At 44.1% G+C, this 26,805-nt stretch overlaps 2 protein-coding genes across 4 annotated transcripts; one reads left to right on the top strand and one right to left on the bottom strand.

Annotated features, from left to right (window-relative positions):
• Positions 1 to 356: 356 nt before the first annotated feature.
• LOC121402278 (ral guanine nucleotide dissociation stimulator-like 1) lies at positions 357 to 13,245 on the top strand. Of its 3 annotated transcripts, XR_005966707.1 has the most exons (8): positions 357 to 735; positions 1,586 to 1,775; positions 5,244 to 5,324; positions 6,208 to 6,279; positions 7,855 to 7,940; positions 9,110 to 9,142; positions 9,236 to 9,357; positions 11,723 to 11,809. XR_005966707.1 is itself a non-coding variant. In XM_041588893.1 (3 exons), the coding sequence occupies exons 1-3, from the start codon at positions 11,486 to 11,488 to the stop codon at positions 12,662 to 12,664; spliced, it is 249 nt and encodes an 82-aa protein (XP_041444827.1). In that variant the 5' UTR covers positions 11,189 to 11,485; the 3' UTR covers positions 12,665 to 13,245. The 3 variants fall into 3 exon arrangements, 1 of the variants encoding a protein (XP_041444827.1); XR_005966708.1 differs by lacking the exon at positions 5,244 to 5,324; XM_041588893.1 differs by lacking the exons at positions 357 to 735; positions 1,586 to 1,775; positions 5,244 to 5,324; ... (2 more) ...; positions 9,110 to 9,142; positions 9,236 to 9,357 and adding exons at positions 11,189 to 11,524; positions 12,570 to 13,245 and having other exon boundaries at positions 11,723 to 11,837.
• A 9,107-nt stretch (positions 13,246 to 22,352) lies between these two features.
• Positions 22,353 to 24,555, bottom strand: LOC121402277 (histone H1A-like). Its single transcript, XM_041588892.1, has one exon. It carries the CDS (start codon positions 24,341 to 24,343, stop codon positions 23,663 to 23,665), a length of 681 nt encoding a protein of 226 aa, XP_041444826.1. The 5' UTR covers positions 24,344 to 24,555; the 3' UTR covers positions 22,353 to 23,662.
• Positions 24,556 to 26,805: the final 2,250 nt, after the last annotated feature.

Genomic DNA, 26,805 nt, shown 5'->3' with positions numbered 1-26,805 from the left:
GGCAGAGAATAATCGTTATCAGACAGGCAAGGGTCAAACCAGGGAGTCAATAAGAGGGTTAATCAGAGGCGGTAGTCAGTAATCAGGCAAGTGTCAGAATCCAGAAATCAGAGTAGTCAAATAGCCAGGCAGGGGTCAAAAACAGGAATCAAAACAGGTTCAGAATATAGCAAAAGCTCAAAAGCACCAGGAACAAAATCCTATCACGGGCAATGACAAACTGTAGGAATGCCCTTTAAATACTTTTTGAATTTGGCGCCTCTCGCGCTGACGTCACTACGTCAGCGCGCATGCGCCTTTAAATCAGAAGTGCACATGCGCGCGCGCACTAGGGAGCCGGCACAGGAGCAGCGCGGCGTGACGGGCGTCCCCGTCGAGGGGGCGGCAGGCGTCCCTGCCGTCCCCCCACTAGACCACCAGGACAAGGTATTTTTATCACAGTGTCTCTACTCTTTCGTGGGACCTTAACTTCTTCCTACCTCCTTTCCAAAATCCTTTTCTTTGATCTCATTGTTAGTCCAAATTCACTTGTGGCTCCCTCCCTTTTCTTTCTTCTAGTTCATCCCCAATTTTATCTTTTCCACTTTGTCAAACTGGAAGGGTGGTATCCAAACTGTCATCACTACACCCACGTCCCATGTCCCCTTGAGACTCTGACAATCAGCAAAGATGTCAGATGAGGAGCAGCCCCGTGGGCCAAAGACCCACCGTGCAGTGGGAGAAGAGATTACTATGGTATGAATGTAAGATTTTGCTGGGATGTATAGGCTGATATACAGTATATTGTACTTACACTCTAATATACAGAGGGACACAGATACAATACAGGGAGAGGGAACCGATTGGAGAAGGGAGTCCTTCCCTACAGAACTTACACTCTAATATACAGAGAGACACAGATACAATACAGGTAGAGGGAAACAATTGGAGAAGGGAATCTTCCCTGCAAAGCTTACGCTCTGATATACAGAGGGACACAGATAAAGAAAGTTCTTTGAGTGAAAATTCCTGCATTCTACTACAATGCCTCTCTGGCATTTGCCAGAACCCACAGATTGCCAGTCGGGGCCTGGTCGTACCACCATGACCCCGAAACAACACCACTTCACCCCTGACGTCACTTGCCCATGACATCACCTGCCCGTCTCCTTCCCTACTCTAAAAGGTTACCAACCTTGTGTCAGAGGATGGGTCAGTGTTGTTTCTGAGCAGGTTGAAACATCCCCACAAATCTCACTTTTTTTTTACATGTTTCATGAATTACATTCTAATCACCAGTACCAGGCACTGTTTCAAATTAATTATACCAGCAGTTTAAATATGTGCTAATATTTTGAAAACTATATATATATAAAAAAAAATGCTGTAAAATTTCCTATGGGAGTGGGAAAAAATAAGGAGGTTTAAATGAGGTACAGCAAACAGACACATTGAACCTACATACTATATCAATATGGGGTTTCTTTGTTCCAACACATGTCAAGGGTATTAATAAAATGTGTTTATGTTAGGACAGTATCTCTTTAACCTGTTTCTTTGAGCAGAGAATGGATCATGTTGCATTGCTGTACATTATTTTTTATAGATCTTTTTCCAGAGTAGTGCACTGTCTACTTCAGTCCTGGTTAGAGAAACACCCCCAAGATTTCCGGGATGCTCCTCACTGCCTGCAACTCATTTCCAGCTACTTGAGTTGCGACATGCGGGAGCCAGCCAGCCCTCTCCTCCAAAGCAAAGTCTACAGGGGGAGAATGAAGAAAGCCCCATGCCTCTGGGTAAGACGATCAAGCTCCCTGGGGGTGGGAAATGAAGACAGTCCTATAAAGGTTATGGCCATGTTTTCCTATTATAAGCATGGCTCAGAAATGCTGCAATCAGATCATTTATCAGCAGGGTATTGGAGGGTTCTCAAGACTGTTATCCTGAGCAGGTCCGGACTGAGAATTAAAATAGGTCCTGGCATTTCAGGTACATAGAGGCCCAAACAGCCCCCACCAGCCCACTAAATACTGACTTTCTATGGCACCTTATATCAGCCCCTCTGGCATTTGCCAGAACCCACAGATTGCCAGTCCCACTGCAGGGTGATACAGTGACACAGACAGGAGGGAACTATGGGACATGAGTCTGTCCCTCCCACTGCAGGGTGATACAGTGACACAGACAGGAGGGAACTATGGGACATGAGTCTGTCCCTCCCACTGCAGGGTGATACAGTGACACAGACAGGAGGGAACTATGGGACATGAGTCTGTCCCTCCCACTGCAGGGTGATACAGTGACACAGACAGGAGGGAACTATGGGACATGAGTCTGTCCCTCCCACTGCAGGGTGATACAGTGACACAGACAGGAGGGAACTATGGGACATGAGTCTGTCCCTCCCACTGCAGGGTGATACAGTGACACAGACAGGAGGGAACTATGGGACATGAGTCTGTCCCTCCCACTGCAGGGTGATACAGTGACACAGACAGGAGGGAACTATGGGACATGAGTCTGTCCCTCCCACTGCAGGGTGATACAGTGACACAGACAGGAGGGAACTATGGGACATGAGTCTGTCCCTCCCACTGCAGGGTGATACAGTGACACAGACAGGAGGGAACTATGGGACATGAGTCTGTCCCTCCCACTGCAGGGTGATACAGTGACACAGACAGGAGGGAACTATGGGACATGAGTCTGTCCCTCCCACTGCAGGGTGATACAGTGACAGGCAAGAGGGAGCTATGGGACATGGAGCCCTGTCAGTCTGACTGTAGGGTGGCAGACATTGACAAAAAATTAATAGATACTGAACTACAGCATACCTCCCAACATTTTGAAAGTAAAAAGAAGGACAACATTTCTTTTGCACGTAGCGCGGCAATTTTTTTGACCATGCCTCTTTATGTGGCCATACCCCCTAATTACCATGTTAATTTTACAAAATTTGGCAGGTTATGAAAGTTTGAAAATAATTCTCCTTATCTAAACTGTTTTTTTGTGTCTCAAAATTGTTACATAGTATCTTATTTGCAACTGTTAGCTGTTCTGTGCTCTCTGCTAACAGCCAATTAAGTTAGGAACTTTGTTTCTTTTTCTGGCTGTTCAGTGCAGAGAAAATAGAGACTTTCCAGTACAAATGCAGGTTGAGCTGTCAAAAGAGGGACTGTTGGGAGGCAAAAAAAGGGACAGTTGGGAGGCAGTGGCGATACTACCGGGGGAGCAGGGGGTGCAAGCAGGCCAGGGCCCCCCGGCAGCCCGCGCGCCACTGCGCGTCATGCACCAGGGCCTGCCATCCTCTAGTTACGCTACTGTTGGGAGGTATGCTACAGTTCCCAGAATCCGAGAAAATACGTCACCACTTGTAAATTGAATTGATGGCAATTCTGTGTTTCGGCACTGCCGAATCCTGCGCAACTTCTCCTCCCTCAGAACCATTCTGTCTGCTCTGCAATCAAACCCACTCTATAGGCTGAAAAGGACGTGGGCATCAGTGAGCAGGTGAGGAGTACAGGCCCTCTTACTTATTTGTAGCGGTCCAGATTTATAAATTCCCACAAGCCATTTTGTTTTACCCAGCTGTCCATCTAAGGCAATTGTAATATTTTGAGGTATGTAGCGGGACGGCTGTGCCTTAGGTAATCCCGACTGCTCTTGCTGCACACATTGAGGAACCCTTTGTACTTTTGCACAGTTCCTGGTAACAATTGTTGATTAAGAAAGTGTAGTGAGAGGGAGAAATCCTGGTTAATGAGCTGTTACAGTGCTAGTGTTTGGGGATTTGTAATGTTTTGACTTTGAAGCCAACTGGGACTAGGAAAACAACTCAAAACCAGAAGTTGTTTATGTTCTTGCTGACCACCCGATGCTTCTACCAGAGAGTGCTTAATATTCCCTAGCAACTAAATTTTCTGGGCCACCCACCCTATCTCCTAAGCCCTACCCCAGATCCCGTCCAACCCACACCACAGTAAAACGGCCACACAGACATCAGTGCTAAAATCTTAGCCCCCCCACATACACAAGTTATAAAAAACATTGGCGCCAGGGCCCCACTACAAGTTAAAAAAAAACATTAGTGCCAGTGCCCCCCATAAAAGTTTTTTTAAAAAAACATTGCTGGCCATGGCCCTTAAGTAAAAAAGAAATATTGGGGCCCAGAGAACATTTTTTTTAAAAAAACATTGGTGACCGGGGCCTATAGAGTACTGGTTTTCAGTAGAACTGATCTCATTGCGTTTGAGTCTATGCTTTGGCTCCTTTTGTGGCTTTGAGACTTCAGCTTCGGCTCATTTCATCACTTAGGGTCTTTTCGTGGCTTCATGACTTCAACTTCGACTCCTTTCATGGCTTCGGGTCTTTTCGTGGCTTCATGACTTCAACTTCGGCTTTTTTGTGGCTTTGGGTCTTTTAGTAGCTTCAGTACTTCAACTTTGGCTCCTTTCATGGCCGTGGGTCTTTTCGTGGCTAAATGACTTCAACTTCGGCTCCTTTAGTGGCTTTGGGCCTTTTGCGGCTTCATGACTTCGACTTTGGCTCCTTTCATGGCTTTGGGTCTTTTCGCAGCTTCCACTCTGGCTCCTTTCATGGCTTCAGGTCTTTTCACGGCTTCAGGACTTCAACTTTGGCTCCTTTCATGGCTTTGGGTCTTTTCGTAGCTTCAGAATTTCAACTTCGGCTCTTTTTGTGGCTTTTGGTCTTTTTGCAGCTTCAGGACATCAACTTAGGCTTCTTTCGTGGCTTTAGGTCTTTTTGGGGCTTCAGTATTTCAACTTTGGGTCTTTTTGCAGCTTTGCCTATGTTCACGGCTTAGGCACTTCAGGTCCTCAGGACTTCGTCTCTTCGGGACTTCAGCTCTTCAGGACATTGGCTCTTTGGGACTTCAGCTATTTGGTACTTTGGCTATTTGGGACTTCAGGGGTTCGGCATGACTTCGACTCTGTCAAGGGTATACCAGTACCCCCTGTGTCCCCCCTGATGGAGGCCCTGGGCGGTCCCAGTGGGCCCCAGCCAAGGACACTGCCTAAATCTAGTTGTTTTGAGAGTGGATCCTCAATGTCAAGGGATCTAGCTGGTCCCAGGAGGCCCAGTCCAACACAGAAGCTACTGGATCCATAGAGCAAAGGAGATGTGAAATCATTGTAAGATAATGAGCCAGTCCTGGCTTTACTGAGAGTCCATTTGAGCTTTTTACCTGCCATGTTCTATTCACTGGAAAGCTTCATGAGACTGAAAGTCTTCCCTTCCTTCCCCAGGGATAATCTGAATATCTTTCATAAACTGTCAGATATCTTCTCGAAAACAATCACGGAATGAGCCGGGAAATCCTAACCAAGGTAAGTATTGCTCAGTGTGCGGGCACACAGATCAAGGAATAATGACATACCTCCCAACTAAGCCATTTTCTGCTGGACGGTCCTGATTTTGACAAATCAAATCCTACAGTCCCAGATTTTTATTTAAAAGGCCCAAGTTTCACTTTGATCTCCTGAATTAATGACAGAAAAAGATGCAAAGTTTCTAAAACTTAATTAAAGTAAGAGGCTTTTTTGGCTGAGAGCCTAAAACTAACAGCACCTGCACTTAGATACATTTCTAACAATTTAAGATAAGCAATGATACAATTGTAACTATTTAAGATAAGCAGGTCTCTTGGGGGAACTGAGACTGACAGCTTAAAGGGCAAATTCACCTTCTTTAGCAAAACTGTTATAACACATAAAACTTGACCCTAAAACTCCCAGAAACGTGTTCAAACTTTCATATCCTGACAAATTTTGTAAAATGGACATGGTAATTAGGGGGTGTCACCATAAAATGGGTGTGGTCAAAACATTTTGCCAGATGCAGCACAACAGTTATTTTTTCCCTCTTTACATTTCTCAGGAGGTATGTAATGATATTGACTATCTATACCCTGATAATGATATCCCTGCTCTGTATAATGGGACTGAGTATCTATACCCTGATAATGATCTCTCCCTCTCTGTATAATGGGACTGAGTATCTATACACTGATAATGATCTCCCCTCTCTGTATAATGGGACTGAGTATCTATACCTGATAATGATCTCCCCTCTCTGTATAATGGGACTGAGTATCTATACCCTTATAATGATCTCCCCTCTCTGTATAATGGGACTGAGTATCTATACCCTGATAATGATCTCCTGCCCTGCTCATGTGTTTCTTACCTACTAATCTACCTGATTAAACAGGAGGAAGTCCCTCTCCGCAGAACAAACTGCGCTCGAAATGAGCCACGCCACTTACAGAGGTCGGCATCACAGGTCAGAAACAAGGCTCCTCTTTGATTTACTGTATTTCACCTCTGTTGATTTTTTTGTTTCCAAAATAAAAGGAATATGATTAAAATAAGAGTGACAACATTCACCTTTGCGTTTTCATTTTCACACCAAATTTGCTACAAAGATGACTGATGGGGGCAAAGATAAAAAATAACAATGTAACAATGTAACAAGGTCAGAGAGAGAGAGAGAGGCCAGATACATAGGTACCCACTAGTGTCAGTTGAATGGGGGGCTGCCAAGAAGCCCACTGGAGATCTACAAGCTCTACAGAGGGAGGAGCTGCCATACAGAGGAAGGAGCTGCCATACAGAGGGAGGAGCTGCCATACAGAGGTAGGAGCTGCCATACAGAGAGAGGAGCTGCCATACAGAAGGAGGAGCTGCCATACAGAAGGAGGAGCTGCCAAACAGGGGGAGGAGCTGCCATATAGAGGGCGGAGCTGCCATACAGAGGAAGGAGCTGCCATACAGAAGGAGGAGCTGCCAGACAGAGGGAGAAGCTGCCAGACAGAAGGAGGAGCTGCCATACAGAGGGAGGAGCTGCCATACAGAGGGAGGAGCTGCCATACAGAGAGAGGAGCTGCCATACAGAAGGAGGAGCTGCCATACAGAAGGAGGAGCTGCCAGACAGAGGGAGGAGCTGTCATACAGAAGGAGGAGCTGCCATGCAGAGGGAGGAGCTGCCATACAGTGGGAGGAGCTGCCATACAGAAGGAGGAGCTGCCATAGAGAGGGAGGAGCTGCCATACAGAAGGTGAAACTGCCATACAGAAGGAGGAGCTGCCATACAGAGAGCAGGGGAACAGGACCCAGTGCATGATGGAGGTTTTGCACTGGGCTTGTACAGCTCTTGTTACATCACTGCCTAGTATTATAGTAGGGGCATCTTATAAGTTATATAAGTCTATATGTTCCAAAGTGGTGGGTCCAGCTGAACCAGTCGAACAGTTGATTTTTAGGCCAATGAATGAATCAATCACATGAGCAGTTCTTGAAGGGAAGAGTTCGTCAGTGGCATAACTATAACTGCAGTGGGGCCTGGAGAAGGAGGGAGCCAATGGGAACTTACAAGCATCCAGCAAATGATGTGAGGTTATGCCCCTGGTGCCCATAACAGGAGCCTAAGGTGTGTATTTATCAAAGAGTAAAGTTAGAGATTGCCACAGAGTCCTCTAGAGTGAAATTCTGCCACTCTTCATTCATTTCTATGGCAGGGTGAGAACCTCAGGCGGCAGCAAGTGGCCAGTTACAAGGGGCAGCAAAAAGTAACTTGTAACTTGTAACTTTAAGAGCCGAACTTCCAGGTTTTAACCCGTAAATTCAGCTTCACTAGTGCAGAGAGCGCCATTTTTGACCCACTCTGACGCTGATTTTTTAAGTGCGGATCGGTAGAATGGGGGGGGGGGGGGCGGCATCTGGCCCCAGAATCTGTGCTTTTCTAACTTCACTCTTTGATAAATATACCCCAAAATCCCAGATCATGCAGTGTGAATGGAGTGTAAGATAAAGCCATGTCATTCCATACAATGATGACTCTCTCTCACTCTATACACAGAGACTGCTGCAGGGCACTGTTCCCTACCTGGGCACCTTCCTCACTGACCTCCTCATGTTGGACACAGCATTGCCCGATTAACTGAGGTAAGAGCAAAAGGACTGTGAGTGTCTCTCTGTCTGTTCCTTTACACACTTTCCTGTCTATCCAAGTACCTACCTCTAGCTGTTACAGATCTAACTATCCTAATGTCTGGGCAACAAAATTAACTCTGTATTTACTTAATATTTAGTGTTATTATAACTCCACCATGCAAGGTTTAGATTTGTTTTAGTTGTATGTTGCTTTTGTTAGCTTATACAGTAGATCTTGTTACTAAACTGTATTGTATGGGTCAAGGGACTCATTACACTAATATAAGTCATTTATTATTTTTATGTTTTCAAAATTTTATCATGCCTTACATTCTGATGTATGCATGCAGTTAAATAGCTTAATCACACTCAATTTGCGCTGTGATAAGTAAATCTTGCTTGTTTTTTTGAAAACTCAATAAAAATGTTGAAAAGAACAGTACCTACCTCTCGGTCTGTTCCTATTAACACTTTCCTGTCTATCCATGTACCTACCTCTCTGTCTGTTCCTTTATATAATTACTTGTCTATCCATGTACCTACCTCTCTGTCTGTTCCTTTATATAATTACTTGTCTATCCATATACCTACCTCTCGGTCTGTTCCTTTTAACACTTTCCTGTCTATCCATGTACCTACCTTTCTGTCCGTTCCTCTATACACTTACCTACCTGTACATGTACCTATCTCTCTCTCTCTGGCTGTTTTTTGTTGCACGCACGCTGTCTATCTATGTACCTTCCTTTGCCTGTTCCTCTGTTTTCTGTACACTTACCTGTCTGTCCATGAACCTATTTTGCTGCCTTTTCCTCTTTATTAGATTAGGGAAATTATATCCTCCAGTCACCTTAGATTGAGCACTTTTTGGCATTTCATATTTTTTGTGTACCAATGTTATATAATTGTTATATAATCCATGCTGCATTCTGTTGGTTTGTCATTTTTTAGTGTTCTGTTTATCTTCTGTGTTCTATTGTTTTTGTTATTTAACTGGCTGGCCACTAGAGGGCGGGGTAGTACATAATCACGTATCATCACATGAATAAATGTCATATCTGTACACTTTTGTCCCTTTATAAACCAATCTATATTCTCTGCGTACCTCCCTCCACCCCTAGTTTGTCTTCCTGTCTTTCTCTTCCCCATTAATATCTAATCTCAGAGCAATTGTTCCTTTGCAGGCTGGGCTTATAAACTTTGAGAAGAGAAGGAAGGTAAGTTCTACTTTAAACTAAATGACCGATAATTTTTCCCGTACATGCACAAACTTGATTCTTGACCCAAGAGATAACATTTATTTTCCACAGGAGTATGAGGTTCTTGCCAAAATACAGAAACTACAGCTCACATGTCGCCATTATGTCCTGACTGCCAAACCAGAGATCCTCAGAGTGTTTTATTCACAAAGGCAGCTAACTGAGGACCAGAGGTAAGTACCTATTTCTGCAATAACTTGGTCCTTATTCCATATATTTGGTAGCCTGCAAGCACATGCACACAGTTTGCTATGAGCCCTCAGCCACCTTCATTAGGTGCAAAGTGTTTTAATGGACTTGTGAAGACTTTGTATAATGAAGAACTGTCTGCTCCAGTTACAGAATCTCATGCACCATTGAGCCACCCGCTTGTCCCAACTCTCCCCGAATTTGCAGGAAATTAACAAAGTGTTTTAGCTAGTAAGTACCATTTCATGGGTGTGTAGGGGGAGTTCAATGTGGATGCTCATTCATTGCCACTGTGTAGTCTAGTTTTAGTTTCCTGCAGTAAATTTAGTCATTTTAGCATTTACTTGGCTTGACCGCTCAAGACTCCACGCAGTATCCATCCAATCAGCTCCACAAACTCTGCGTGTTAAGCCACCAGCGTCCCAGCTGTGACATAGGTTCAAATAAGCAGTTCAGGCAGCACTCCAGTTAAGTTTAAAGAAGTTTATTGCAACATTAGGGTAACAGCATCGCCTTTCGTGTTTCGGGAAACACTCCCTTAATCATAAACACGTAAGACGATGCAGTTACCCTAATGTTGCAATAAACTTCTTCAAACTTAACTGTAGTGCCTCCTGAACTGCTTATTTGGACCTTTATTCTATTAATACTTATTATTATGGGTGGCCCCATACCATTTATCTTTGAATATGAACCTGTTGTGATTAGTGCCTGGAGGTACCTAAATAGATCCACAGCAGGTTAGCTTCATGAGTCAACTCTGACCTTCAAGAGAATCTCATTCTTGTATGTAAGGGAGATAGAGGATGGGATTGTTCTAATGAATTGAAATAATCTTTTCCTCCTTTGAGCAATACAGAGCCAAACCACCACCATGATATGTTAGGCAAAGCCACGTGTTAATTGTTGTTGTTGTTTGGTTTTTTTAATTCTGCATTCCTATTAGTTTGTTGCTGGGTCAGAAGTGTTTGTGCCAAAGATGAATGGGGATTGTGTGTGTCCCTCAGGATCCTGCAACAGCTGTAGGTCTGTTCTCTACATTTTGCTCTACTGAGTCTACTGCACAAAAGGTAAAGTTCTGCTTGGATACTGGGGTAATAAGGGCCTCAAGGGCCGGGTAGTGGAATAAGGAGTTACAGGGACAATATGGGGCTCATGGGTGGGGTTAGTGGAATAAGGAGTTACAGGGACAATAAGGGGCTCAGGGGTGGGGTTAGTGGAATAAGGAGTTATAGGGACAATAAGGGGCTCAGGGGAGGGGTTAGTGGAATAAGGAGTTACAGGGACAATAAGGGGCTCAGGGGAGGGGTTAGTGCAATAAGGAGTTACAGGAACAATAAGGAGCTCAGGGGAGGGGTTAGTGGAATAAGGAGTTACAGGGACAATAAGGGGCTCAGGGGAGGGGTTAGTGGAATAAGGAGTTACAGGAACAATAAGGGGCTCAGGGGAGGGGTTAGTGGAATAAGGAGTTACAGGGACAATAAGGGGCTCAGGGGAGGGGTTAGAGGAATAAGGAGTTACAGGGACAATAAGTGGCTCAGGGGAGGGGTTAGTGGAATAAGGAGTTACAGGGACAATAAGGGGCTAAGGGGTGGGGTTAGTGGAATAAGGAGTTACAGGGACAATAAGGAGCTCAGGGGAGGGGTTAGTGGAATAAGGAGTTACAGGGACAATAAGGGGCTCAGGGGAGGGGTTAGTGGAATAAGGAGTTATAGGGACAATAAGGGGCTCAGGGGAGGGGTTAGTGGAATAAGGAGTTACAGAGACAATAAGGGGCTCAGGGGTGGGGTTAGTGGAATAAGGAGTTACAGGGACAATTAGGAGCTCAGGGGTGGGGTTAGTGGAATAAGGAGTTACAGGGACAATAAGGAGCTTTGCAGCTGGTTTACTGGAACAGACTGCTACAGAGATAATAATATGATAACTATAATAATATTAATAATAAGAATATTATAATTTCTGTAACAGAATTTACAAGAACCTGGCACCCCGCCAACCACACCTCGTCATGATGACCAGTCTCATTTCGCCCCTCGCTCTCTTGTCTCTCCTTCTAGCACCCAGCCTTTGTACAACCAACAGATTGCTGATCTCTGTATTATACGTGTGAGCATGGAGAACACCCATGGAAACATGTATAAGAGCATACTGGTAAAAGAAAATAGATACACATTTCTGCGTTCATTCCAAGTTCTTTACGTCTGTTTTATTTTGTTATGTATCTGAGTTTGCATTGTATTCTGGGTCTTTTAGTCCTGGTACCTCATTGGTTCTGGTAATTGCATTGCTGGTGTCATAAAGAGTCTCTGGATTGCATATTGTGTGTTTAACAATTGTGATCTCTTTTAGCTCACAAGTCAGGACAAGTCCCATGCTGTTATACAGAGGTCACTGCAAAAGCACAACATAGAGTCATGCCAACCTGATGTATTCCAGCTTGTGCAGTTACTCTCCGAGAGGAAAGGTGAGGATGAAAATGAGTTTGAGCTATACCTTTATATTGCTGTAGTATAGTGGTTGTCTAATTTCTTCATAAAAGTACCCGTTGGAGGTCCAACCTTTGTTCAGGGCCCCCCTTACCTTAAGGTTACAGGTATAGGAAAATGGTGTTGCCAGATAAGCTTTAACCCCAAACCTCAGTTTAACTGACCTTCAAACTGGGCGTTTAGGTGTATTTAGGTAACTATCATTTCATTTTCAGATTGTTTGGATGGTCCCACCCATGTTAGTTCCCTTGCTGTTGATCCAAACCCACAGGAGGCTAGCCCCACAATTTAGAATCTCAGCCATAAAGCAGGACAGGACTGCGGCTAACAATGGGGATCAGATATGATCTGTGCAGCCACTGGGACAGAATGTTCTGTTATACAGATAGATAGAATCTCAGCTGCCATAAAGCAGGACAGGACTGCTGCTTACAATGGGGATCAGATAGGATCTGTGCAGCCACTGGGACAGAATGCTCTGTTATACAGATAGCTAGAATCTCAGCTGCCATAAAGCAGGACAGGACTGCTGCTTACCAGGCAGGATTTCTTCTTTCTGATCTGATAGCACGTGAGCATAGTTTCCCGCAAATTATTCCATTTTACTTAACATGTATTTCTTCAGTGTGGGTGTCAGAAGTAGCAATGTATTAATATTCATTTACTTTTTTAGTATATATTTCTGCATCATTGGTCCTTCTCTTTCTCAGAACTCACCATTCCAGATTCTGCCAATGTTTACTACTCAACGAACACTACGGCCAATTTTGACTTTGTGCTGAGGTGGAGAACGAGAGAAAGTTGAGGTTAACTGCTCCCTGCAAGGTTCCTCCCCTCAGACATATCCATCCTATCCAGTAATATGTATTCTCACCTTCCCTGCCTGTGCTCAAAACCATATTGAAGAGGCATCATACTGATGGTTCATCTAATGAACAGAGAGACAAATGGACCATTTCCAGAATGAGGAGCCTGTCTGAACAATGAGTTCTGGGACGCAGCGTTGGCCCATATTACTGAATGTTTTCCTGCCTCAGGATTGGATAAGATATCACAAGATTAGTACATAAGTGGCTACACACATCACTACAAATTCAAGGAAATTGTAGTTAGTCTAACTTGCTGAGTAATCAGAAATACAACCATTTGCTGAGCAACAGGGTTTCACACTCTTCCTCTTTCAGGTAGGACCACTCATTTGGGTAATACAAGAATGGGTACAGTGTTTACTGCAGGCATGGTAACCCATAGCAACCAATAAGATGGTAAGATATACAGTATAATGGCATATTGATTGAAAACAAAACAGTGCCCCTGTCATGGGAATTTTTTTTTTAATGAATCAGTTAATAGTGCTGCTCCAGTAGAATTCTGCACTGAAATACATTTCTCAAAAGAGCAAACAGATTTTTTTATATTCAATTTTGAAATCTGACATGGGGCTAGACATATTGTCAATTTCCCAGCTGCCCCAAGTCATGTGACTTGTGCTCTAATAAACTTCAATCACTCTTTACTGCTGTACTGCAAGTTGGAGTGATATAACCCCCCTCCCTTTTCCCCCCCAGCAGCCAAACAAAAGAACAATGGGAAAGTAACCAGATAACAGCTCCCTAACACAAGATAACAACTGCCTGGTAGATCTAAGAACAACACTCAATAGTAAAAACCCATGTCCCATTGAGACACATTCAGTTACATTGAGAAGGAAAAACAGCAGCCTGCCAGAAAGCATTTCTCTCCTAAAGTGCAGGCACAAGTCACATGATCAGGGGTAGCTGGGAAATTGACAAAATGTCTAGCCCCATGTCAGATTTCAAAATTGAGTATAAAAAAAACCTGTTTGCTCTTTTGGGAAATGCTGGAGCAGCACTATTAACTGATTCATTTTTTCCCTATGACCGTATCCCTTTAAAAATAAGTGAAGGTAAAATTGATGAGGGTGCTATTCTAAGCACTTTTGTAATTTACATTTATTATTTTTTTTAATCCAAAATATTAAGGGATACATGTACTGTTAATATGAATGAATTTTGTCACAACAGCGCCACCTGCTGGTCAGTTTCCCACCAGTCTGACCACCAAGTAGTCAAGGAAGTTGTCAGGAGAAAGAAAGAGGCTGCTCTGATGTTCTTCTGCTTAGGAAAAGAATTATAAACCTTTCTCACATCTTTCCTAAGCAGAAGAACATCAGAGCAGCCTCTTTCTTTCTCCTGACAACTTCCTTGACTACTTGGTGGTCAGACTGGTGGGAAACTGACCAGCAGGTGGCGCTGTTGTAACAATATTCATTCATATTAACAGCACATTTATCCCTTAATATTTTGGATTAAAAAAAATAATAAATGTAAATTACAAAAGTGCTTAGAATAGCACCCTCATCAATTTTACCTTCACTTATTTTTAAGGTTTACTTATCCTTTAACTAAAGAAGTAGTTAGAAATGTTGTACATTATGTTTTGTGCTTCTGTACCAGCCCAATGCAACCACAGCCCTTTAGCAGTAAAGATCTGTGTCTCCAAAGATGCCCCAGTAGCTCCCCATCTTCTTTTCTGCTGATTCACTGCACATGCTCTGTGCTGCTGTCACTTACTGAGCTTAGGGAGCCACTCACAATATACAGTACACATAGAATAGAAATGTCACAATATAAGGCTGATTAGTCATTAATACACATAATTACTACATGGCAGCACAGAAACCAGTGCAATTAGCATCAGAATTGAATAATCAGCAAACCTGTAGCATCAGCTTATATTACAGCCAGGGAAGGTCATTTTCTGCTGGATAATTAGTGACGAGCCCTAAGCTTAGCTTCTCAACAGCCAATCAGAGCCCACTGAGCATGTGAGTGTCACAGACACTTTCCAAGATGGTGACCCCCTGTGACAAGTTTGAAGTCCTGGATCATTGCTGCTATTGACAAGCTCAAACTTTAGCCTCGTGCAATAAGTTCACTATGTAAAATATGCCATTTTTAGCCACATTAATTTTTAGGGTTTAGTTCTCATTTAAGGGACAGGAGGGGCACCAGGGATAATATAAGTTTATAAATAAAAGTATATATAGTTATCAATGCACATTTTATTATTTTATGATGCTCCATACTATCCAACAACCAAACAGCTGGATTTGTAGGCTGTGGTGACCTTGAATGGACCAAAATTCTGCTTTAGGGCATTGGCCTGCTTTGTAGTTTCAGGCAATGGCATCATGGATGGTCAACAAAACACTGAGAATCCATCCACCTTCTTTTGAACTAAATTGGTGGGTGGATTTGTGGCAAACACAGCAATCACTGTTGCCTATTGACAATCAACTAACATGGGAGAGCACCAGTCAGTCAGGCAACAATGAGAGATTCCAGGCGTTTTGCTACCCACCCTACTAGATGGAATCTTTATGTGCACTTAAAGGGCCATGGGCAGTTTTTCATTGTCCTACTATCCCAGCTGTTCTGCTTGGGACCCAGGGGTCTCAAACCACTTCTTCCGACAATATGACTTGATGGCCAAAGAAATGTGACCACTAATGAATTATACAATCAAAACACTTTAATAATATAATAACATTGTTGAAAGTCTGTTAATGTAATGGATCGCATCCCTTTGCCCTCAGCTGGTGGCACCTTCCTATTTTATGTGCACATACTTCCCAACTATGCTGTTTTCTGTGGGACCGTCCTGATTTTGACAGATCAGCCGGCAGTCCTGGATTTTTTTTCATTAAAAAGGCCCAAGTTTCTCTTTGATTTCGTGCACCAATGCCAGAAAAAGATTAAACTTTTCTGAAACTCAATTGAAATAAATATCTTAATGGCAGAGAGCCCAGAATACCCAGCACCTGCACTTAGATACATTTGTAACAATTTATGGTAAGCAACAATATAAGTGTAGCTAAAAAGATAAGCAAGTCTCACTGAGATGAGTCTCTTAAACTGGGACCTAAATGGAAATTCCACCTTCAATAGCAAAACTGTTTCAGCACATAAAACGTGGCCCTAAAACTCCCAGAAATGTGTTCACATTTTCACAACCAGCCAAATGAATGTAACATTGTCATGGTAATTAGGGGGTGTGGCCAAAAAATGTCCATGATCAAAATTTTGGGTTGTCCAATTGCAAACCAGTATGTTCCATTTGCAACCAATTGCCAGGCAGCTAACTAAGAATTACATATCACTGATTTGTGCATACACTGTAATAGTGCAAATGCAAATCTCCCCCTAACTGACCTTCAGACTGGGTCCCTTAGCTCATAACAAGGTTACAGATATATAGAAACATTGGGGTAACAGTCACCCTGCTATAGTTCCAGGGGTACCCAGGGTACAAATAAACACTCACCCCTAATCTCCCCCTAACTGACCTTCAGACTGGGCCCCCCTTAGCTCATATCAAGGTTACAGATATATAGAAACATTGGGGTAACAGTCACCCTGCTATAGTTCCTGGGGTACCCAGGGCACAAATAAGCACTCACCCCAAATATCCCCCTAACTGACCTTCAGACTGGGCCCCCTTAGCTCATATCAAGGTTACAGATATATAGAAACATTGGGGTAACAGTCACCCTGCTATAGTTCCAGGGGTACCCAGGGTACAAATAAACACTCACCCCAAATCTCCCCCTAACTGGCCTTCAGGCTGGGCCCCCTTAGCTCATATCAAGGTTACAGATATATAGAAACATTGGGGGTCACCCTGCTATAGTTCCAGGGGTACCCAGGGTACAAATAAACACTCACCCCAAATCTCCCCCTAACTGACCTTCAGACTGGGTCCCTTAGCTCATAACAAGGTTACAGATATATAGAAACATTGGGGTAACAGTCACCCTGCTATAGTTCCTGGGGTACCCAGGGCACAAATAAGCACTCACCCCAAATATCCCCCTAACTGACCTTCAGACTGGGCCCCCTTAGCTCATATCAAGGTTACAGATATATAGAAACATTGGGGTAACAGTCACCCTGCTATAGTTCCAGGGGTACCCAGGGTACAAATAAACACTCACCCCAAATCTCCCCCTAACTGGCCTTCAGGCTGGGCCCCCTTAGCTCATATCAAGGTTACAGATATATAGAAACATTGGGGGTCACCCTGCTATAGTTCCAGGGGTACCCAGGGTACAAATAAACACTCACCCCAAATCTCCCCTAACTGGCCTTCAGGCTGGGCCCCCTTAGCTCATATCAAGGTTACAGATATCTGCCTGAAAATCAGCTTGATGACGATCAGGCAGGTTAGATAAGGGATCACATGGGCTTGTTGATGCTTTCTTCACTCTGACAGCTCATATTTCTGCCATTGTAATTCAAATGTTTGGCCCTAGATCAGATAAAAGCCCAAATGGATCTTATAATGTATGGCTACTTTTATAGGTGTTAGGCCCCAAGGGCACTTTATGACCGCATGCATGCATTCCTGAGGGTTTAATTGCAAAAAAATGTAAGAATGTTGGATGTCACAGTACTCTGAGGTCCTGGACTAGGGGTAGGCAAACAGAGGTAAGTGCTTAGCCTCCCAATGCTGTTGCACCTAAGGCCTGTTCCTTTTCTGTCTACCCCTAGTTCTGGCCCTAACTAAAATAAAATACTCTATGAAACTTGCTTGATATTTGGTAGAGAAGGAAAACAATATCGTCCTAACTGTTCGGGTAACTGGATGAAGAACTTTATAAAGATCACCGTGCTAGAGATGCTTTCTCAATTCCAATCTAGACTATCCCTGTCTCTAAAGCTGAGGCTAGCTCTAAGCCTGATTCTCCTGATTTCATTGGATGATACTGATTAGGATTCATCATCTTCAGAAGATGAAGTTTCATTAGGTGTATTTATAGCAGAGTGTAAGCTGTACTGCAGACTATGAAGAGAGAGCATGCAAGCTTCTGGCTCAACTTCATCCAAAGTTCTAGCTAAAGCAGCATAGAGAACTTATTAATAACTGAGTACCAGAGAGACCTTACTGGAGTCACTTCAGAGTTCTGGACAGCAGTCCCAAGAGATTGCCTTTGTTATGCTACAATAGAAAGCCTTGAGCTTTTTTCTAAAATGACAGCACTTTCTTCCACAACTTGGTTGACTGACAAGAACAGCCTTTGTTCAATGGCCTTTGAGCTTGGCCATTTGTTTGGAGAAGAGCTCAACAAACTCCAGGAATCCATATCTGGATACCTGCACCACTTCCAGCTATGACCTTAGATTGTGATCCAAAAGGAATCACAGTGACCTGTGTGAGTCCATCTGAGCCTCTAAGAACAGGGGTCCCCAACCTTTTCTTTTTTTAATCCGTGAACAGCACTTAAATGTAAAAACTGTTGGGGGCCCACACAAGCATGAAAAAAGTTCATTGGTGATGCCAACAAAGAGCTGTGATAGTCTATCTGGTAGTCAGCTAGCCTGCAGGAAGATCTATTTGTAAAAAACCTGCGTCTTTGTGCCTCAAAAACTTGCCTTCAAGCCAGCTTAGCCAGGAATTTTAAATAGTGGCCTCAAAGCAGGTGCTTGTCTGCAACATCAATGGGGATGGTGAGCAACATTTTCCTCATGATATGACTGCTCTACAAGAAAGGGATCCATGTAGTGAGAGATATTTGAATTTTTCACATTACTAATGCTGCTCCTCATACCTTGCATTTTGGCAGAGCAATAGAGTGAGGCAGTACATCAAGATGTGCTAGAACTTATAGGCTTGGAGTGCCTGTGCTCACTGACTCTTACTATATAATGCATTCTTGTACTTATACCCACTTTGTTTTATTGTATATTATGTTTGGTCTGCCAGTATTCTCCATATCTTATTGCTCATGGTGCCATTGTCCATTGTTGTCTATGTATGTATTTGGTATGCCAATGCCCTCTGCTTCTTACTATATAATATTCTTTATAGTGTTTGTGGTGCCTTCTCTATATTATGTTCTAGGGGGATCAGTACCTACTGCTCCTTTGTATGTCTTTTGAATACTTGAATTCTGCATGTAATGTAATTTAGGTGCCGGAATCTTTTCCCCCATAATGTGTTTGTAGTGCAACATTCACAGCTCTCAGTTAGAATTGTACATGTGGTGTTAATACCACCGTTCTGCAGTGCTAGACGTTAAGCAAATTTTACCGCAACTGCTATGGTTTGATTTTTCTGAAAGTTGGCCAAAAATTTGCATTTTGCTTAATTTTGCCCCCCCCCTGCCAAAACCATCTTCAGCTGCCTATACCTTTAAGAATGACTTGGATGATTTCTTGGACAGACATAATATCAAAGGCTATTGTAATACTAAACTCTCTAGTATAGATATTAGTAAATATAATTTATGTGAAAGTAGGGAAGGGTGTGTGTATATATGGATGCTGGGTTTCATTTGGAGGGGTTGAACTTGATGGACTTTGTATTTTTTTTCAAAACGATTTAACTATGTAACTATGTGTGAAAACTGGCCAAGTTGGGATTGTTCACGATGGAGAAGAGGCGCTTAAGGTGTGATATGATAACTATGTGTAACGCTAACTAGAGCTATACAGACCCAAAGGAGTTAATGTCCAGCTAGTGAGAGGAGCATGGGTTACATGTGACTCAACACTTCAGGCTAGGGCCTTCGTTCTAATGATGAAACAAAAGAGCAACAGTTTATTTGTACAAGACAAATGTCCTCAGGTTTACTTACAGTCACAAGAGGCAAAGGCAGATGTAAAATCATAGGCTAGAACAGGTGTATGACACAGCTGAGGAATGTGACTCCCACAAGTAGGGATGTAGCGAACTGCCGATTTGGTGTTCGCGAACGCCGTTCGCGAACACCGGCAAAAAATGCGAACGTTCGCGAACAGTTTGCGAACTTCGAACACCCGCTAAAATCGTTCGATTCGAACGATCGAAGGATTTTAATCGTTCGATCGAACGATTTTCATTCGAATCGAACGATCGAAGCATTCGATCGAATGCTTTTCATTCGATCAAATGCTTACAATCGTTCGAACGAATGGAAATCGTTCGATTTTTAGCGGTCGAAGGAATTCGAATGGTCGAATGATTTGTATTCGAATCGAACGCGAACTCAAAATGCGAACGTCGCGCGACGTTCGCGAACATTCGGCGGACGCGAACGGCGGACGCGAACGGGCGAACAGTTCGCTACATCCCTACCCACAAGGCATTGTAGTCAAGTAGTAATAGGAATCCCCGGCAGATATACTTGGAAGTGGTCCGGATGTGGGATCCAGTGGAGTGGTCAGGGAGAAGAAATCTAAGCCTGACACCCTATCCACTGTGGTCCCTTCTCTAAAGGCAATCTAGGAGCCTTGGGAAGATACTCCCTGCTACAGATCCTCGATGGAGCACAAAGCTGCTCTTTCTATCTGAACTCTCTATCTTACTCTCCTAGAGAGTTTATAACAGATACAACCTATTTCTAGCTAACCTCATTCACAGGGTTTCCTGGTCCCCGACTTAGACACTAAAGGTGCTGGTCCCTTTAGGGCAATGGCTTTACTGGGCCTTGGTATACCCAGGCTCAATGGGCACATCCAGATGGTTAGGACACCAGCAGCCAAAGAGGAAGATCCACCCCTTTCTGCACACTATATTGAAGTGTAGTAGGAAATGGCAAAACACTGTATAACTAGATACATGGACTTTTGCCCAGCAACTAGGAAAAAGGAGGAAGGGTAGGGATTAAAGGCATAGTAGTATTTTAACCCCCATAGGTCCCTACATATGTATACATATATAAGGGGATCTTAAAATAATCTTTCTAATGCTTTATTTACCAGTAGGTCTTTCCGGTTGACATGCGGTCACCCTTTGCGATTAGAAGAAAAGAGGTTCCGCCTAAATATTTGGAAGGTTTTTTTTTTTTGGTGTTTAGTAAGTGAAGGAATACAGGGATATGGGAGATAGCTCATAGTACAAGTTGATCCAGGGACTGGTCCCATTGCCATTTTGGAATCAGAAAGGATTTTTCCCCCCTCTGAAGCAAATTGGAGAGGCTTCAGATGGGTTTTTTTTTGCCTTCCTCTGGATCAACTGGCAGTTAGGCAGGTTAAAAAAGTGAAAAGGTTGAACTTGATTGACGTGTGTCTTTTTTCAACCTAACTTACTATGTAAATGTTGTCCAAAGTTACAGCGTTGTGCAACTTTTGTCTGCAGACGAAAAGGCAACTCCAGCGGAGTAGTCGTGGCCGAGTTGTTAAGGTGATGGACTAGAAATCCGTTGGGGTCTCCCATGCAGGTTAGAATCCTGACAACTATGGGCAGCCTTTAGTTACCACTTCCAATCTGGGGACGCCTTTGGCAGATTCAAAATGGACCTGGTACTTGTAAGACATCCACACAATAAGCAGTTTGAATGCTTGCCATGGCCTCAGACAACCCAATAATAGTCTGGATATCCATAAAGCAGTCACCCCAAGGCAGGTGTGTCCATACTTTACTAATAAGAGGTCTACTTTTAGTGATGTTGTCCCATTACGATCTACATCCGAGGTGTTTTTAGAATTCTATTCCATGGAAAATATTACTTAATTATTGAAAAAATGTATATTGTTATATTTAACAGCTAGTTCTTGTGTAACCTTAATGTAATACATATCTGAATGAAAAGAATGAAACAGGAGTGTGATTTAGACAAGTTGTTTGTTGAGAGTGTCTTGAAATCTACTGCTCACATATAATAAGTCTCAAGCTAAAGGTCTAGTGGCAGATCGCAATCTAGCTTTTGGACACCCCTGCCCCTAGGTGTTGGAACAGAAGAAAGAAAGGCCATTCTGCTCATAATGCTGAAACAGGAAATCGGAGCGCAGTTAAAGTCATGAACTTGAAGTCCATTGCGGTTTCCCCACCAACTATGGCTTTCCCTTTAGGTGTCAGCTTCTGCTACCAGAGACATTAGTTTTCTCAACCACATTTTTGCTGTGGCTCAACCTTTTCATTTCAAGGTTTTCTTCTACTACTGTTACAGGACAGTTTTTAACCTTCAAAACACGTTTCATACGTTCAGATGTTTTCATATGGTTCTACAGAAATAAAAAAGGTAAATTGCTGCATAATTACCATGATTTTCCTTTTTCTCAGGTACCTCTCCCTATTGGCACTTTGCAACCCCCTCTCCATCTGCCTCCTCTCACTAAGAACAGAAAGGCGTGATGCCAACATAGGCACTGGCCAGGAAAAAAAGGAATACACCATTGACTAAATGTGATGGAAGTGGAAAAGACCCTGTTCCGAGCTTCCCACCTAGAGACAACCCTGTCTTGCCAGGGAACATAGTTAAGGGCAAGTCATTAAGTGCACAAACAATAAAACAGGCAAGTTAAATGGGCAGGGCTAAAACAGTCGATGTATAAGGCGTGCAAGTGGCCTTGGCTCTTCTAAGAGCAGTTGTAAGGGAGATGTCCAGCTAGAAACAGATTTTCCTAAGAGAGAATAGAACAGTTGCAGTATTTTCCATGAATATCTGATACGTGTTCCCGTGTACTCAGAGCGCTTTTGTGGAACAGGTGGGTGGCCCTTAAAAGGGCCGTTATTTTGATGAGGGGGGAAAAACAGAAAAAAACGAAGCGAGCCTTTAACCTCCGAATCCGTACAGAGTGCGTCCCTGGCGCTTCAGAGCATACACCACATCCATAGCGGTAACGGTCTTCCTCTTGGCGTGCTCGGTGTAGGTGACCGCGTCGCGGATAACGTTCTCCAGGAAAACTTTCAGCACCCCGCGAGTCTCCTCGTAGATGAGGCCGGAGATGCGCTTGACTCCCCCTCTGCGTGCCAGGCGGCGGATGGCGGGCTTGGTGATGCCCTGGATGTTATCCCGCAGCACCTTCCTGTGGCGCTTGGCGCCTCCTTTGCCCAGACCCTTTCCGCCCTTGCCTCTTCCAGACATGATTGTACGCTCAAAGATTGCTTTGAAGTATGCAGGGCCACGCTCTCGTCCTCCTTCATATACAGAATGGCACGACCTGATAGGGAACCGCAAGAACGGAAACACCACCCCCTTTCCCATTGGCTGGCAGCATGAGAATAGGAACGCAACACGGCTGCTTATTTTGAAGAGCCCGCCAAAAATGACAGCGTTCAACTGGTTACAGGCCGGTAACATATCGCTTTCTCTCCGGCATTCCGCCATGAAATCTTATACGACCTAATCGCCTCCGCCGGGATAGTAGGCTTTCTTGAGGTTTTCATTGATTTATCAACCTTTGCGGCAAAAGCAAATCGCTCCGTCTCCTCCTTTCTCGTTTACCACTTGCAGCCCCTTCCCTTCCCTTCCCAGCGGCACCCCAATGAGGCTCTCAGCTGAGCTCTTTTGTTATCCTGCCTCTTTCACCCGTTGGTTACTTCTCTCAAGATTTCAGTAGCACTTTGCCACATTGTTCCATACACTGGGACATTTCCGCAACATTCCTCGCAGTACAGGATAGAAGTGGCAACAAGTGCACCAGCAGTGCGTGTAATTCATTGCAGGTTTGTCCTCAAAGACGCTTCCTGACAACGAGAGCCTAACGTCAGATTGTTAACGGAGAAGAGACTCTCCTAGAACTCAATAAGCTCCGTCCAGTGTCTGAGCTGGTTAAGAGCGACATGTGGCACCAGACGACGACTACTACGACTAGTACGACTACGACTACTACTACGACTAGTACGACTACGACATGGAGCCGGATTGATACTGGTGTTAGTAAGAAAGTATTAGGTAGGCAGACGCAGAGGAGAGTCGCTGTATGACAACAAGCTGCTCTTTTAGGGGGATGTGGTGGCTCTTAAAAGAGCCTTTGGTTGAATGGGCCACTAGTGAGCGAGCGAGCGAGCGAGCTGCTCATTTCTTCTTGGGGGCGGCTTTCTTGGCTTTGGCCACTTTGGCCTTTGCGGGGCTTTTGGCGGCAGCAGCAGCAGTTTTGGGCTTGACGGCGGTCTTTTTAGCGGGACTCTTGGTGGCCTTCTTGGGCTTGGCGGCTTTGGGCTTTTTAGCGGGACTCTTGGCGGCCTTTGCGGGTTTCTTGAGCTTCTTTGGGCTCTTGGCGGCTGGCGAGACCTTCTTGGGCTTCTTCGGGGACTTGGCTGGCTTCTTGGCTGCTGCCGCTGGCTTCTTGGCTTTGGCCGCTAGCGGCGCCTTCTTTTTGGCGGCGGCCTTGTCCTTGCTCTGCAGCTGCTTCTTGTTGAGCTTGAAGGAACCGGAGGCTCCGCTGCCTTTGACTTGGAGCAGGGTCTCCTTGGTGACCAGAGCCTTGAGAGCCAGCTTGAGGCGGCTGTTGTTCTTGTCCACATCGTAGCCTCCCGCAGCCAGAGTCTTCTTGAGCGCTGCCAGAGACACCCCGCTGCGTTCCTTGGAAGCGGACACGGCTGTGACGATCTGCTCGGACACACTGGGTCCAGACGAGGGCTTCTTGGATTTAGCGGCCCCCGCTGCTGCTGCTGCTTTCTTGGGCTGCTGCTTCTTTTTCTTGGCCGCGGGCTCAGCCGGGGGAGGAGCGGGCGCGGATTCGGCGGCTTCAGCCATCGCAGATTTTCTGTCTTTCTTTTTTTCCCGGAAAGGATAAAACACACCTCTCGCTCAACTCCACTTCTCCTTATATACAACCTTTTCTGTCTGTTGATTGGCTCACTTGCAATAAGCTATGGCCCTGTAATTGGACAAAACATAGGCACGCCCACCAGTTACCTTCTGGATTCGGCTTTTCGGGAGCTTTCCTTCTGTGCTTCCAGCCTCTCAAAAAGCAAAGGTGTGGTGGACTGGTCAGTCTATTCTGTTTGCTATCATTTAAAAAGTCTATTTTACTGCCATACTGCATGCATGTCTGATATATTTCCTTGCATAAGCTATTTTGCAAAACATATTTCCTGCTCAGATGTCTCTATAACCCAGATATCTCGCTAGGCCTTAACCAAGAGGAACCTCTTCATAGAAACAGGCTTGTGCTAAGGAGGTCACATACGTTTGTGGTCAGGGCTGCCATCAGAAATCACGGGGCCCCGCACAACAAAATTTTCTAGCCCCCCTCGCCCCCCTTCCCTAAGTATGAAGGCCACACAAGACACAGGCATTAAAACATTAAGTGCCCCCCTACAAGTTAAAAAAATAACTTTGGTGCCCAGGCCCCTCCTACAAGTTTTGGTGTCAGGTGGTGGTTAAAGAAAAAAAACATTTGTGGCCAGGCCCCCACACATTTTAAAAATAAACAATGAGCCACGGCCCCCACACATTTAAAAAAAAAAAAATAGCCAGGGCCACCACACTTTTTTTAAATAAACAACAATTAGCCAGGGCCCCCACACATCTTTAAAAAAACTAGCAAAGGGCCCCCACACATTAAAAAAAAAACAATTAGCCAGGGCCCCACACATTTAAAAAATAAACAATGAGCCAGGGCCCCCACACATTTAAAAAAAACAATTAGCCAGGCCCCCACACATTTTAAAAATAAACAATGAGCCAGGGCCCCCACACATTTAAAAAAAAAAATAAAAAAAATTAGCCAGGGCCACCACACTTTTTTTTAAAAAACAACAATTAGCCAGGGCCCCCACACATCTTTAAAAAAAAACTTGCAAAGGGCCCCACACATTTAAAAAATAAACAATGAGCCAGGCCCCCACACATTTTAAAGATAAACAATGAGCCAGGGCCCCCACACATTTAAAAAAAAAAAAATTAGCCACGGCCACCACACTTTTTTTTAAAAAACAACAATTAGCCAGGGCCCCCACGCATCTTTAAAAAAAACTAGCAAAGGGCCCCCACACATTTAAAAAAAAACAATTAGCCGGGGCCCCCACACATTTAAAAAAAAAAAAAATAGCAAAGGCCCCCCACACATTTAAAAAAAACTATTAGCCAGGGCCCCTATACATTTAAAAAAAACACACATTTAAAAAAAAAATAAAAAAAAAATAGCAAAGGCCCCCCACACATTTAAAAAAAACTATCAGCCAGGGCCCCCATACATTTAAAAAAAACACACATTTAAAAAAAAAATAGCAAAGGCCCCCCACACATTTAAAAAAAACTATCAGCCAGGGCCCCCATACATTTAAAAAAATAAATAAACAATTGGTCAGGGCCCCCACAAGTTAAAAGAAAAAAAAACTGCCAGGGAGTTCAGATCCCGGTATCTTCAGTTTCCTGTGCTCTGATTCGCCAGTGAAATGTAAGTCCCGGTAAACCCGCATGGTGATTGGTTAAAGTAGAGGGGAGGTTCAAACTTCTCCCAACCAATCCGCATGTGGCTTTACCGGGACTTACATTTAATGGCGAATCAGAACACAAGAAGCCAGTCATCGGAGCTCTGATGCAGGGGCCCGGCTGTGCAAGTAAATGCAAGTAAGTGCAAGTAAATGCAGCACGGCCGGGCCCCCCTTAACTCCCCAAACCACCAGGGCCCGGGACAACAGTCCCCCCTGTACCCCCCTGATGGCGGCCCTGTTTGTGGTTATGCCACTCTGCACCTGTTTCCTGAAGACGACTGCTGAATTAAACCGCATAAGAGACTTTACACCTTATTGCTTTCCATTTGAAGATATATAACCTAAACTTTCGTAGTTTGTAATTTTCCATTTGAAGCTATATAGCTTAACCGCAAGCTTAGGGGGGTGTCCCTCCGATTTGCTTTTATAACCTTTTGTACTTTGAAATAAAGACAGAGTGAGAAACATTTGCATACTGAACAGTCGTGTCAGTGTCATTTTCTTTCTGCCAGCCGGTTGGATTTACTTATCATATAATTTGGAAGGGTCAGATACTCTTAGGACACATTTCTGTCCTTAACATTTTTGGCGCCCAACGTGGGGCACCAGGTTCTGGCTGACCACTAGCCGATGCCACGGACAACGGACGCCCAGTAGAGGAAAGGACGGAGACTGATCACCTCCGGGACACAGGTAAGACCTATGTTATTAGTTTCTTGCCTGTGTCATACCTATACCTACTACTGAGGGTGTTTGTTGTCAATATCGACTTTTGGT

Source organism: Xenopus laevis, chromosome 3S (genome assembly GCF_017654675.1).
Source record: "Xenopus laevis strain J_2021 chromosome 3S, Xenopus_laevis_v10.1, whole genome shotgun sequence".
Lineage (NCBI taxonomy): Eukaryota > Metazoa > Chordata > Amphibia > Anura > Pipidae > Xenopus > Xenopus laevis.
Note: the sequence above shows the minus strand (reverse complement) of the source record. Positions and strands in the feature narration are given on the sequence as shown.

Coding starts and splice junctions, on each gene's coding strand:
- LOC121402277 (XM_041588892.1), bottom strand. CDS start 24,343: ATGGCTGAAGCCGCCGAATCCGCGCCCGCTCCTCCCCCGGCTGAGCCC.
- LOC121402278 (XM_041588893.1), top strand. CDS start 11,486: ATGGAGAACACCCATGGAAACATGTATAAGAGCATACTG. Junction 11,525..11,722: donor ACATGTATAAGAGCATACTG/GTAAAAGAAAAT, acceptor GATCTCTTTTAG/CTCACAAGTCAGGACAAGTC. Junction 11,838..12,569: donor GTTACTCTCCGAGAGGAAAG/GTGAGGATGAAA, acceptor TCTCTTTCTCAG/AACTCACCATTCCAGATTCT.